This window comes from Nyctereutes procyonoides, unplaced genomic scaffold (assembly GCF_905146905.1).
Source record: "Nyctereutes procyonoides isolate TBG_1078 unplaced genomic scaffold, NYPRO_anot_genome, whole genome shotgun sequence".
NCBI classification, from domain to species: domain Eukaryota; kingdom Metazoa; phylum Chordata; class Mammalia; order Carnivora; family Canidae; genus Nyctereutes; species Nyctereutes procyonoides.
The window spans coordinates 31,399,010-31,413,194 of record NW_026575134.1 but is presented as its reverse complement, the minus strand read 5'-3'; the positions used below and the strand labels follow the sequence as shown (position 1 = coordinate 31,413,194).

Sequence of the window (14,185 nt, the reverse complement as noted above, 5' to 3'; positions counted from 1 at the left end):
CGCCGGGCGACAAGAGCCATTTTCTCAGGCCTTCACCTCCCCTTTCCGGCGCTCTTCCACATGTCCCCGGACAAACCCCTCACGCCCCCCCCACGTGCAAGGGGCTCGAGTTCCCTGCTCCGGGTTGTGCGCTGCTGCCCCCAGGCTGAGCCGGAGCCAGAGATCTTGACCGTTGTAGAATCTGGCTCCTCCCAGCAGGTGCGCGCAGGCGCTGAGATCATTCTGGAATGATGCCTCCAGAGGGGGCCCCTGTGCCATCACCCAGGGTCCCGTGCTTGGTTCATTCTCTCCCATCACTGTTTGAAATGCTTAATCATTTTTGAACAAGGGACCCCACCCACGTTTTCATTTTGCCCTGGGCCTTGCAAACACGTGGCCGGTAACCCCCTCCGCTGCCCCCGTCCGCTTGCGGTGCCAGGCAGCTGTCACAGCAGCACCACATCTGAGGCCCACCGCGGTCGGTCCTGCATCTCCTCCGCTCTGACCCCATCCCGGCCCCGACCCTGCATCCTCTTCCCCCGAAGTCCCCTTCCCAGGCCTCCTTTGCGTTGCCTTAGGCCAAGCCCCCTCCTTCCCAGCACCCCCAGCCCTCCTGTCCCCGCGGGACGGAGCCCCCACAGGGCAAGTCGCAGCCTGTGCGCCCGGGAGCCTGCACCTCACGCAGCCATCCCCACCCCGTGGGATGGGCCCTTCCCGCTTCACCACCCCCCACCTCCCCCATCATCTTTTCCTCCAGTCCCGGAAAAACGCCAGCACGGTGGGGAGTGTTAACTTTTTAAGTGAAGGTGATAGGACCCCTATTCCCATTTGAGAATTTGGTGGGGGCATCGATGGTGTTGGGCTGAGCACAGCCCCGCAGAGGCTTTTCCCTCTGCTCCCCTGCAGCCCCTCTGCACAGAGCAAGGCTTCACGCTCTTTCCGGGGAGAAACTGGGTGTCGTAGGAGCCCGCTGGGCTTCTGGAGAGCCTTGGGCGCCTCTGGTCTCCTTTTTGGTTTTGGCCGTTGTCATTTGCGTCAGTGGGTGTCTGCTCAGACTTAGCCCCGAGCACGCCTGTTGTGCCGGGCCTTTGAGCTGACTCTTCATCTCAGTGCTAAGTGGGTGTCTAGCTCCACAGGGACCCTCCCTTTCTCCTGCTCTTCTGGATCTTTCCCATTTTCTGCCCCCTTTTCTCTTCTAGCCTCCTTAACAAGTGGCAGAAAGGTGGGCTCAGGGCCCAGACAGCCTGCCTGCCTCCCAGGCCTGGGCTTTGCCACTTGCCCAGCTGAGCTTTGCCGGGCAGGTTCCTTGAGCTCTCTGGGTCTTCATGCTCTCATCTGTAGAAGGCGGATGCTGAGGGCCCCCCGACTCCTTGGGTTTTTGAGAGGCCTCTGTGCTCTGGTGCACGTGATGTGCTCGTGCAAAGCGCCTGCCTGCCAAGTGTGCAGCAGCCATTAGGACAGTGGCTGGGACCAGCCCTGGAGCTTGTGTGGGGACGGTCCTGCCTGCCCCGTGTCGGCGGGGCCCAGTGGGAGAAGCCGATCACTGTGACCTGTGGCAAGCGACTGGGGCCTCGGGCCTCACATTCCTGCATTGCGGCCACGAGGATGCTGCTTGCTTGGCACGTGGCACCAGGGCGGGCAGGGTGTGCTGCCTCGGTGCCAGCTGGCCCGGGCAGCTCTCGACTGACCTTTGTCTCTTGGGTGTTTGTTTGCAGAGCGTTCACGAGCCCACAGGCCCGAGCGAGGGTTATCTGCAGCTGGAAGAACTGGTGAAGCAAGTGGTGTCTCCTTTCCTGGGCATCAGCGAGGACCGCGGCGTCTCGGGTCCCACATACACGTTGGGTAAGGGGCCTCGGTGATCACGCTGCCCGCTGTGCTCTCCCGAGCCTGGTTGGGGTAGCCAGTGCTCGGCTTCTGACGTGGGCCTGCGCCGGCCTGTGTGCCAGTCACCTCCCTGCCTGATGATCCCCCTCCGGGGGCAGATACTGCGCCTCTGTGGTATCGCTTGTCTCGTTTGCATCTGTGATCGCTGGCTTTGATCTTTTCCTGTGGGCCTGCGATGTAAGTGCTCCCTGTACGTGAGACCGGAAACTGTGCCTTCTGCACGCCCCACACGCGCTCGCGTGGAGAACCCACCCGTGATGGATTTTCCCTGGAAGGGAGCTTGAAATGTGAAGCCGACTCGTTTTGCGCGCGGCCCGATGAAATGGAGCTGCGGCCGCCTCCTCCTCGTCAGAGGTCCCGCGGGGCTCAGCATCCTCAGCATCCGGGCGGCGGCGGTGAGGCCTTTATATAAAGGCACTTGGCACCCTGGAGAATCTAGAGGTGATCTGATCTGTCCCTTGTCTCAGTGCGGCCACAAACCAGATGTAGAAATAGCCAGAGAACAGACTTATCATAAGAGCTATCAGTCACTCTTTAAAGCCCCCAAAATGCAGGAACTGGGACACCTGGGGGGCTCAGTGCTTGAGCGTCTGCCTTTGGCTCAGGGCGTGACCCCGGGGTCCCGGGATTGAGGTTCCACCAGGAACCTGCTTCTCCCTCTGCCTGTGTCTCTGCCTCTCTCTCTGTGTCTCTCAGGAATAAATAAATAAAATCCTTAAAAAAAAAGAAAAAGAAAAAAATGTAGGAATTTCCCAATTTCCAGCAACTATGACCGTGGTTGGCACATAGTAGGCACTCAAAAAGCTACCTACTAGATGGTTGGCCGGTGGTCGTACCCCAAGGCGGGGGTGACTGGCACCTGTACAGGGGCGCAGAGGCGGAAAGGGGGTCCCTGGGATTGGACTCTATTGCCCGCCCCCCCCTTGCTTTAATGGCCTTGTAGCTCAGCTTCAAAGACGAGGCCAGGGGAACAGCCCCCAGCGAGGTTCCTGCCCCTCGTGGGCGCCACTCCTGCAGAGGCAGCAGGCGGGCCCGCTTAGCCGCAGTCGCCCATGTCTGGGCTGCCTTCCCTCCCTCCGGCCCCTGCTCACACCCTCATCCCAGCTGGGGGTGGAACGAGCCAGAGTAACAACGCCAGCTGAAGGAGCACCGTCCCCTGCCTCCGTTGCCGTGCCCTCCCTGGAGCCCACCCCTGGGCTCCAGCTCAGCCCACCCGCTCACAGCTCGCCAGGCTTGCGGCGGGAGGCCCCAGGCAGACGTCAGGGCACAGGCAGGTACGCGGGGCCACGGCAGGGACTTGGCGGTCGGCCGGGCCGAGGTAGATTTGGAAGTCTGTTGGGGGGGGGGTACTTGCTCTGAGAGGGGCTGCCTATGGCTTTCCAGTTAAAATCAGAGGGGTGCATACCTTTGCCAAATCACAAAGCAAAGGAAGGTGTGTGAGATTTTCTTAGACACCAAGGACAGTCCTCCCATCTGGGCTGCAGTCTCAGGAGGCACAGGGGGAAAGAAAATGACTTTTTTTTTTTTTAAGATTTTATTTATTTGAGAGAGAGAGAGAGAGCGCGCACAGAAGGAGGGGGAAAGGGGAGGCAGGCTCGCCGCTGAGCAGGGAACCCGACGGGGGCTCGATCCCAGGACCCTGGGATCATGACCTGAGGGCAGATGCTCCACCACTGAGCCACCCGGGTGCCCTGATTGTTTTATTATTATTATTTTAGCAGATGGGTACGGAGACCCTCCCCCAGGAACCCTGTGAGGTGAGGGGCAGCGGCTACACCCGTGCCCACAGCTGCCCCATCCCTGCCCTGTGGTGCTGGCGGCCCCGTGAGAAAGTCATAAGCAACAGGTCACAAACAATTCCTCGTTAGCGGACAAGCGCTCTGAGCGGGGGATGTACATCAGCCACAGGGCCTGGCCTGGGAAATCAGGGGAGGCTCCCCAGGGGAGGTGATACCTGAGGAGGGCCCCGTAGGGTGAATTTGAGTTCATCTGCCTTCCCTGTTTGCTCGGCTACCCCAAGCGAAGGGGAGGCCCCGCGGGGTCGGGGGAGCGCTGAACAGGAGGTCGGAGCATCGGAGGAACCGAAGGACCATCCAAGTCCCCAGGTGGCTGGTGGCAAGGGAGGGCTCAGGCCACAGGCGACGTCTTGGGCACAATGCTGGGCGGGCTGGGTACCACAGAGTGGGCCCCGCTGTCCCGTCCTGCAGGTGAGGCAAATGAGGATTGAGGTCATGCGGCTGTTGGAGCTGGGACATCAGAGCCGCAGGCTGTCCGTCCTGCACGCCCAGCCCACCCACCCTGGCCGCTCCTAGAAGGTGACTGTGGCTTTACTGCTGGTCCTTCCCCCTCATTCCTTAGCCTGGCAGGGGCCCGGGGCCAGACGTCGCACCCCCAGCCCCTTCCCGTTGGGGACACGCCTGTGCCAGAGCAAGTGAGGGCTCTCTGGGCCTCAGTCTTCGCCTCCGTGACATGGAGACCGTAACCTCCGCCCTGCCTGCAGGAGGTCTGGAGGAAGAGTGAAAGCTTTAAAAAAAAAAAAAAAAGGCATTTTCAGAGGCCAGGCCTGCACCCCACCTTTCTAGTTAGCAAAGTTTCCAAGCTGCTGCCCTGGCTGCCCGCGGGGCCCCCGGAGCCAAGGCTCAGGACACCCAGCTCGCTGTTTGTCCCGCGCAGGCCCCGGCCGCCCACGGTCTTCCTGCACCGCGGCTCCAGGCACGGACTCCTGCTGGTGACAAGTGGGCACTGAGGGCCGGGCGAGGTGCCCACGCGGCATGGGATGCACGGAGGCCAGGGTACCCGCTGCGGCCAGCCTGGGGGCTTCTCTGGGGCTTTGAAAGGAGCTGCCGTCGCTGGCCCCGGCGTGGGGGCTGAGTGCCGGAGCTCAGTGGGGCGCCCGCGAGTCCCGAGGAGTAGAGGCCCCGGGCCCCACCCCGCGTGAAAGGCAGGAGGAGGAGGACGTGGGTGCTGGCCGAGGCTGCAGGACGTGGCTCTTCCCTCGGCTCAAAGGGCCCCACTGCAAGGACAGGACCCATTCCAGTCCCCAGGGGGTGCTCACTGCTTGGTCTCTCTCTCTCTCTCTCTTTTTTTAAGATTTTATTTATTTATTCATGAGAGACAGAGAGAGAGGCAGAGACACAGGCAGAGGGAGAAGCAGGCTCCATGTGAGGAGCCCGATGCGGGACTCGATCCCAGGACCCTGAGGTCACGCCCTGGGCCCAGGGCAGATGCTCAGCCCCTGAGCCCCCCAGGGGCCCCGAGGTCAGTGTCTGGGAGCGAGCCCTCCTCCTGTGAGCGGCAGGGCCCAGCCTTCCCTGCCCGGGGAGGACAGCAGGCAGTAGCAGCGTGGGCAACTGTCTCCGCACCAGGCCCAGCGTGTGGCCCGAACCACCGGGGACGCAGCTGACGGGCTTGTCTGAGGCCGACTCTGGAGCCTGGTGGGAGCTTGTCGAGGAAGCACCGTCTGCCCAGGGGACTCGGCACAGCCTGGCGGTCCCTGTGGTCTCTGCTGCGGCCACACCCAGGCTTGGGAACCAAAACATTCCACCCGGAAGGCAGAAGAAGGAGTCCTGGGCCTGTCCAGTGAGTCATCAGCAGGCATCGGCCATCGGGAGGCAGGCGGGGCCCGCAGGGCCTCGGGACCGCAAGGGCCGGGCTTCGGCGGTGCGGCCTGAGCGAGAGGGCTGAGCACAGAGGGGGCAGAGGCGCCCCGTGTTCGGGCCCCAGCCAGAGGGTGCCCTGGCCTCTGGGGACTCGTTCCGGGTGAGAAACTGTGGGTGCCGCGCCCCCCGGGGCCCCAGACCACATCCTGGGCCTTGCCGGGCTGCGTCGTCAAGCCCGAGTACTTGCCATCTCCCCCTTAGACCGTCCGCTGGTTGAGGACGGGGAGCACCCGGCACCCCAGGCCCCAGCGTAGGTCTCTGCTGAATGACTGAGTGTCCGGGTCCCATCTGTCTGTCACCCTGGAGCCGGTGCATCCGAAATGACTCCTCTTCATGACTTCTCGGCCTCCGGGCTCCCCAGGGAGCTCCTGTCTTGACCTCTACCCTGACCTTAAATTTTTTCTTTTTTTTTTTGGTTCCACCCGAGGTAGCATGCAGCGTTGTGTTAGCTTCAGGGGTGCACTCCAGTGATTGGGTGACCCCATGCTGGTGGACCTTGTTCTAACAGTGACTCGTGTGCAGGCCTCCCAGGGGCCTCGGGTCCCGAGTCCCTCACCGACTGGCTGCCAAGTCATGTAGCATCTTGACCTCAGGTCCCTTTCCTGCAAAATGGCCAGACGACGAACGTGTCAGTGAAGCACCTCCCTTGTTGATCCGGGGCGAGCACTCGTGAGCACTCAGTGAAGGACGGCCCCCGAGACCCCGGCCCCCAGGCACGTACGTGTGCGCGCTGGGCTCAGGCCCCCGTGGCAGGCGCCGTGTCCGGTCCCCGTTTCTCCTTCTCAGCAGCGAGCGCCGTGTTTCACACGTTGCAGGTCAGAGGGTCCGTGGAAGGGGACGGGGGCAGGTGTCCTGGGGCCCCCACTTGCTGGCGGCCGCCCCTCACTGTGGCTCCAGCTTCAGCAGCCGCTGCAGGGGGCCTCTCGTCTTTGCTGCCTGTCACACCCCCAAGGACCGCGGGCTTCTGGGCCAAGGGCGTCCAGGCCCCCATCTGGAACGGCCTGCCTGGCTCATTCGACCCGGGTGGGGCCCCGGGAAATAAGAGGCGCCGTGTGTGCCCCCCTCCCCCCCGCTTGCTTCTAACAGCGAGCCAGGGACCACCGAGCTCTTCCAAGGGTGTTGTTTGAAGGATGGTTCTTTAATGGGATCCCTGCTTCTCCGGGCCCTTCTGGTGCTTCTATCTCAGTTACCGACTCCTGTGATCCTAAGGGTAACACATGGTTATTGTAAAACCACGGGGGGACGCATAGGGATGTCGAGGGCGTGAGCACCGTGCTTCGGGAGAACTCGGCCGACGCATGGCGTGGGGTCTTCCTCCGTGGTTGCTCCTTGCCCTCCTGTCTCCTGTTCATTCCTCCCAAAGAGAAGGGCTGCCCACCTGGCCCCAGCCCGTGTGTGCCGAGCCCCTGGGGGCCGCATTTGCTGTTCCGGGTGTCGGAGGGCAGCAGCCGGGCTGTGGGGCTGTGGGGCTGCCGTGGGGCTGCTGTGGGGCTGTGGGGCTGCCGTGAGGCCGGTCTGGGCGCTGCGTTCAGGGGCTGCAGGCGTGGCGCCGGGCCTCGGCTTTCCTCCTCTGAACGACGGGGATGGTGAGGAGGCCCTGGTGTTTCGGACGCAGCTGGGGGCTCAGCAGTGAGGAAGCGGGTGGGAACACCCAGGAAAACTCCATGTATTTTTCTTTGGGGTTGAGACATGATTATCGTTACCTGCCAGATGGCTCCCTTGGGGCCCAGGGCCCCCGACTTGGTGACTCAGCCCTAAGGCTGAGGGTTTCAGCCTCCTGTCCTAGTGCGTGTGTGCACGTGTGAGGACGCACATGGGTGTCAGTGACAGGAGCCGCGAGCGCCTTGTGGACGCACACGGCAGGTCTCTCTGCGACACCTGGGGCTCTGGAAGTGGGGACGGTGCGTGGGCCCCGCGATCCGCGGGAAGAGCCAAGTAAACCAACACGGAGTGGGCGCGTGTCCCCAGGGACGGTCCCAGAGCAGCACTGTCCGCTACCCCGTGGTCGCTGCTGTGGTCCTGTTGGTGTGCAGGGCCCCCTCCCTGCCTCGCTCCCCACGGCGGCGCACTGCAGCACCTGCTCACACACGCAGCGTGTCCCTTCGGCCTTCGGGGGTCTTCCTGCGTCTCCGGGACACGGGAGCCATGGGAAGCGGCCGGAAGGCTGGGAGAGGCCTGCACTGGTAGGAAGACGGAGGCTGAAGGAGCCCCCTGGGTCCTCAGCCCTCCACCCCGGCCTGCCCCTCGGGGGCCCTTCATCCAGCCCCTGATCCGGGCGCAGGGCCTGTGAGGGAGCCGAGGCGGGCTGCCTCTAGAGGGGCGTGGGCCCTCACCTCCCTGAGACGGAGGGGATGTAAGCCTGGCGTGGTCCTGGCTTTCCTCGCCCCCCGCCCCTCAGGCCCCAACCCAGCACAGCCCCCTGGAGCACGGCCCCCGCCTGCCCCGGGCCCCCACAGCTTGTCTGACCACAGGTGGTTCCGTCTGGCTTCAAGGGCCCTCCTGTGACCAAGGGCCATCCCGCCGGCACGCATGCATCTCCCCTGTTTCACGTCTACCATGTTCCCACCGTGCTGTGGCTGTGGCCTGACGGTGCACCTGGCTCAGCACCTGGCTCAGCACCTGGCTCAGCACCTGACTCCTGCTGTTCCTGCAGCTCACAGTGCTGTCCCTTCCCCTCCCAGGAGTAGTGGGGCTCAGTGTACCTCCTCCCTGACACGTGGATGTGCCTTCTCCTGCCCCTGCACCCTGTGCACTTGGCCTGTCCTTCCCTGGAGACGCTCACCTGTCCTAGTAAGGTGTGCTTCGTGTGGCCACATAGGCAGAGCCAGGTCCGCTCGCCTAACCCTCAGCCGTACTGCATCCTTGCTGTGTGCACGCAGGTAGATTATTAGCCACTCTCCCCACCCACCCCCCGACACTCCCATTTCCTCAAGTAGGAGCTAAGAACATACCGTGAGTTAAGCTCAGTTTTTAGGAGGAGGCAAAAGACGAGTGCATGACGAGCCTTAGTGTACGTTCTGGAATGCGGGGAGAGCTCAAGCAGCGGCTCTGCAAGGACTCGTGTCCGGCCCTCCTCTTGGTGTCTGCCTCCGCGGGCCCCCCTGCAGCCTGGCCTGCTCCTTGATGGTGCCAGCGGCTGCCGGAGTCGAGTGTGCCTCGAACAGAACGCAGGCCTCAGCCCTGGACCTGGTGGGGGGAGCGTGGCGGGCCCGGTCAGGATGATTTGGGGGATGCCCCCCTGCCCTCGCTTCCACAGCTGAGGTCCCCTCGGTTAAGCTGGACATAGGCTCCCAGGGAGAAGCTCACCCGCTGAGCTCCACCTTACCCGCTGTTGCCAGGGGGGCCACTTCTGGCTGCACGGAGCCAGAGGGCTTCTTTGGGGTTTTTTTAAGATCTTATTTACTTATTCATGGGAGACATGGAGAGAGAGGCAGAGACACAGGCAGAGGGAGAAGTAGGCTCCGTGCAGGGAGCCCGATGTAGGACTCGATCCCAGGACCCCAGGGTCATGGCCTGGGCGGAAGGCAGCTGCTCAGCTGCTGAGCCCCCCAGACATCCCCGAGGCTTCTTTCCGAGCTGCTCAGCCAGTGCCCAGACCCTGGAGGAGACTGGTTGAAAGGGAATTTAGGGCAAATGCAGTGAAGCTCGGGCACAGCTGGGAAAGGGGAGATGCCCTCCCTCCCAGTGACAGGCTATGCGGGTTTTTCTCTTGTAGCCCGACGCCACTCGAGGGTGCGGCCCAAGGTCGCCGTCCTGAGCTACGCCTCCCCGACTGTGGCCACCAGCCGGCCGCCCCCCGAGACGGCGCTGACGCCGCTGACGGAGCAGGAAGGCGAGGCCTACCTGGAGAAGTGTGGCAGCATCCGGCGGCACACGGTGGCCAATGCCCCCTCGGACATCCAGCTGCTGGCCATGGCCACCAGGATGCACCCGGGCCTGGGCGAGGAGCCTGGTGGCGACGACAAGTGCCTGCTCCTGCCGCCCAGCTTCTCCCCACCCCACCGACAGTGCTCCAGCGAGCCCAACATCACCGACAGCCCTGACCAGCTGGAGCAGGTGACCGGGGGCAGCCAGGAGGACGCTGAGCTCAACTGTGCTTCCCTGAGCTGAGTGCCCACCTCCGGGTTCCCTGCGGTGGCCTGGCCACCCGTGTGAACACGGCTCCCATCCCTGGGGCTCCCGAGGGGTGTCTCCCGGGGGCGCCGCTGTCTCTGTCTACCTGCGGATCTGCCGGGCACAGGCCGGGCCCCGGTGGCCTGGGGGGACCCTGCTCATGGACCTCTCCATTTTCCTGACTGTGACCACGTCTTTGCAGCCACGCAGGCCCAGACCCGGCTGCCTGCTGCTCACTCTCTGCTTGCCCGACTCCAGAGCCTCCTCTCTGGGCTCTCCCCCCAGAGGCATCTGACGCTGCTCCCGTCCCCTGGCATGACGACAGCAGGGATGTGTTGGTGCCTGGAGTCCCCCTTTAGGTCCCCGTGGTGCAGGCTCCCAGTGAGAAGCGGGGCCTCGGCCCCCCTGTCCTGAGCCTAGGGAAAGCAGGTGGCAGCCCCTGCCTAGCACGACTCCAAGGGCGCACCTTCCTTGTCTCAGTAGTCTCAGAACTACTGGGAAGAGTGGTCCCTCTGGTGGGTGAGGGTCATCCTCACCTGTATCCAGATCCTACATGCCGCCCCTAGCCTTTGGCCCCGGAGGGCCGCACGGCTGGAGAAACCCCCTCTCGGAGGAAGCCTCAGCGCTCCCCTCTCCGGCCTCCTCCCAAGCTCGGGGAACAAACCCCCCCAGTGGAGTAGCTGGTGCCTTCATTGCTCTCTCTTTTCAGAAACTGGTTGTTTTCCTGTCATGGGTTAGGGACCAGCTGATGCCAACCAGTTAGTCTGTTCCTGGATTTGACTTGAATTTTTAAAATGTGCATTGTTTCAAAAAAAATTTTTTTTTGTTTGCAAATATTTGCACGTAGGATCTTGCACTGCTCATTTCCAGGGGGGAGGTGTGTCTTCTTCAAAGTTGAACCTGAACAACCCCCGCCCCTCCCCGCCCAGGAGAGGAGCCTGCAAGTGGTTCAGGGTGCAGGGGAGCTGGGGTGGGTGGGGCTCGTCAGCCGCAGAGCGCTGGACGCAGCTGGACCGGAATCCAGATTGGCCTCCCCTTGTGAGCGTCATGGCCCGTAGCACGGAGGTAGGAAGCCTCAGTTTGCCTCAAGAGTAGAGGGGCCTAGCAAGTGGAACGTCTTAGGGCAAGATGGGGGCGATGTGGGCGATGTGGGCAGGCCCCTTTTTTTGGAGAAATGTTCATTGCCTGTGATTACAGAAGTGCCCAGAAGTGCCTGGAGTTTCTCACATCCGAGCTCTCAAAATGCTGTCCGGGGCAGCGGGCTTTGGTGCTGCGCTGCATCCTTGACACTGCCCTCTCCGGGTTCCGGCTTCTTATCCACCTGGAACCCTTGTTCTCTTTCTGTTTGCCTGTTGGCCCCGCTGACAGCAGCTCCAGAAAAAAAAAAAAAAAAAAAAAAAAAAAAAAAGCTTTCCTGAATGCTTCTGGTACCTTCTGGGGGTCCCGCCCCGCTGGTCTTTGGAAACTGTTAATGACCTCCCGGAGACGTGAGGCCGCGTGGCTTCCAATATGGCAGGAGGGAGCTGGGAGGGGACGGGGACACTGAGCTGCCAGCAGGGGAAGAGGCCTTCGAGGCCTATCTAAGCCTTGACGGCACATCCCTTCCGGGTGAAGATCTGGAATGTGACCGGGGTCGTGCTCTGGAGGGCTCGTAATTCGGAAAGTTTGTTGAAAGAGTTGTCTCGTTTTTCTTCTCCGGAGAGCGTGGGGAGGAGAGATGTCCGAAGGAGACCCTCTGAGAAGGTCCAACAAAAATGATCCCTGTGCGGGTGTTGGACAAAGTCCACGGACTGACCGATGTGACGATCCGTTTGCCCGATGGTGTCTGTCCTCACTGGTGACACTTAGCACTTGGGACTAGTGTCTGGGGGTCCGGGCCAAGGCGTTAGCCACGCTCAGTTCACAACATTCACGACGACAGATGTGCTTTTAAATGCCTTGTCCCTACGCTGGCCGGCCCCGAGCAGGACAGCGGCCGTCAGTTAAACGCGTGAGCGCTCAGGCCGAGCGCGGGAGCGCCAGCCCCGGCCCGTGTCCTCACCTGCTGATGGCCGTTAGCCACTTTACAGCTTCACCTGGACGCCCGTCCTGATAGTGCACAGCGGGCGTCTCAGACCCTGCTCGGAAGATTCTGTGGGATGTTTAGGGGCTGGTGAGCCGTCGGGGACATTTGCGAGGGCGATGGCTGTGGCATCTGCAACCACCTCTTCTCTGACCTTTATGAGATGCAGCGGGGATCTCCTGGCGGCTGCGTTTTACTGCCAGGAAGCGATCTCAGCTCCGAGCTCTGAGTGAGCTCACAGCCCAAAAGCCTTCCCGTGTTGCCTGTTTCCAAAATAGATTCAATAAACAGCGTGTTGTGCACGTCATCCCGTCCCCATGCTGTGCGGCAGGCGCCACGGTCCCCTGGCTCTTCGTGCGTCCTGCCCTCACGCTCTCCGGGCCGCCTCTTCCTGCCTCCGTGTCTCTTTTCCTGTTGCCTCTGCTCCAGGATCGGGCGGTCTTACCTCAGCCAGTGTCCCCTGGGATCTGCTTGCCACCCTCAGCTGGAAGGGCCAGACATTTCCTGGACTGGCAGCCTGTCTGCCGAGCTTGGCAACCACTGAGCGAAGTCTGGGAAGGCCAGGCCTCGTCTACCAGCGGCGTGGGCTGCCCCCAGGGGGCTCGACCCAGGCGGGCCCCGCCGTGGCTGCTAGCAGGTTTTTTTTTAATTTTATTTATTTATTCATGAGAGAGAGAGAGAGAGAGGCAAAGACACAGGCAGAGGGAGAAGCAGGCTCCATGCAGGGAGCCTGACATGGGACTCGATCCTGGGACCCCAGGATCACGCCCTGGGCTGGAGGCTGCGCTAAAGCACTGCCCCCCCCCCCCCCCCCGGGATCCCGGGCTCTCTCCATACACACGCCTCCGTCTGCATCTGGCAGAGGGGAGCCCGTAGCCTCGTGCTGCCTGTGGTCTTCCTAGGAGGCCGCAGCAGGGTTGGCCTGAGCTGGAAGCTCGGCGGTGCGACGGGGATCTGTGACCCCAGCTGACTGGCCACCCCGGGGACGCAGAGCGGGGCGCCGACATGTGCACTGAGGCTTCAGAGACTGCAAGGCGCCAAAGGGCTGTGGCTCGGGGCCTTCCCATCGCTCGTGGGCCTGATCATCCTCCGAGCGTGAGCGGAGCTGCTGCGGTGCTGTGGGCCGCCCGGGTGCTGGGGACGCGGTGCCCCGGGAGACACCCGCTGGGGGAGGCTGGCCGTCGGGCCAACACCCGGGGTATCAAGTCACAAAACGCGGGGCTGCCGGTGAGGTGCGGGCTGTGGCGGCTGCAGGAGGTCTCGGTGCGGGGACTCGGACGGGGCCAGCCTTAGTCGGCTGCTGCGCCCTGTCACTGCTGCCACGAGTGGCCACGCACCGGCCCGGCCCTGAGCGGCGTAAACCGACACACATTTGTTCTCAGGGTCTGGAGGCCGAGGCCTGACGCGGGTCCCGCGGGGCTGCGCTCAGGGTGTCCACGGGCCGCGCCAGCTGCAGGCTGGGGGAGGCCGTTCCCGCCCCTTTGCCAGCTTCCGAGGCCGCCTCGGGCCACCTCCTCCAGCGTCAAAGCTGCCAAGGGTTGGGCGGGGGGCGGGGGGGACCCCTCTCGCATGGCGCGCCCCGGCCCACCCACATCTCCCTCTCCCTCCTTAAGGCCCCGGGATTCCAGCGGGCGCCCCGACTGCGCAGCGCCGTCTCCCAGGGCCGGGGGGCGCTGCCTCGGCCACCCTCACCCGCCGGGGCGTCCTCGGTCCGCAGGACAGCAGCCAGCGCGGGGTGTGCAGGGGCCCCGCCGCCATGAGGCTGCAGGTGGCCTGCGGGTGCGGGTCCCCGCGTCTCCCCGCCCGGACACCCACGCCTGCCGCGTCTCCTGCTCCATCCTCCTCGGCCTTCTAATGCACGAGATGGTCAGGCCCCTGCCCGGCCTCCTGCCACCGGGTACTCCCGGCCTTGTCCCCACATTCCATCTCTCCCAGGGGCGTCCACTGCGGACATTCCTAAAACGGACTTCAAAGGTCTCCCAGGCTTCGGGGACAATCCACACCCCGGAACATGACCCCAGGGTTCTTTCCAGGCCGTGTAGCCCCGTGCCTCCCCGTGCACAGGCGGCAGACTCTGGACCGTTCCTGCCTGGAGCCGCCCCCACACCCCCACCTCGTCCCTGCTGCCCCGTCTCCCTGGGGGCCCTACCCACCGCCGAGAGCTAGAGGTCGGGCGGCCGAGGAGCTAATGGGATGGTGGTGGTGGGTCTGATGGCTCCTCCTTTCCTCCCACGTATTTGTACAAAGACCTGCACCCCCTTTCCTTGCTCCGCAGGCAGAGGCCTTCCCCACGCGGCTCTCTAACCACGTTGCAGGCAAGGCGGCGGGGCCCAGTGACCCGGGAACACCGGTGGGGGCCGGGCCCCCGCCGCGCCCCGCGGCCCCTTCCCTTCCCTCAGCTGCCAGCGGCAGCCAGTCCCCGTAGGCCACGACCCCTGCCACAGGGCACTGCTGCCTTCCTGGCCTGTCCCCCATAGGTGGTGACAGA

At 63.4% G+C, this 14,185-nt stretch overlaps 1 protein-coding gene across 12 annotated transcripts in view; it reads left to right on the top strand.

The window, feature by feature from the left end:
• Positions 1–14,185, top strand: part of PRR5L (proline rich 5 like) — a 79,579-nt gene that overhangs the window by 58,942 nt on the left and 6,452 nt on the right. For 10 of the 12 annotated variants that reach the window (XM_055300897.1, XM_055300892.1, XM_055300899.1 and 7 more), the window contains 2 exons: positions 1,695–1,821; positions 9,238–12,004. In XM_055300897.1, coding sequence (XP_055156872.1) covers positions 1,695–1,821; positions 9,238–9,632 — 522 coding nt within the window. In that variant the 3' untranslated portion in view covers positions 9,633–12,004. Of the gene's footprint in view, positions 1–1,694; positions 1,822–9,237; positions 12,005–14,185 lie in introns of those variants that run through there. The other 2 variants (XM_055300900.1, XM_055300902.1) reach the window with 1 other exon arrangement.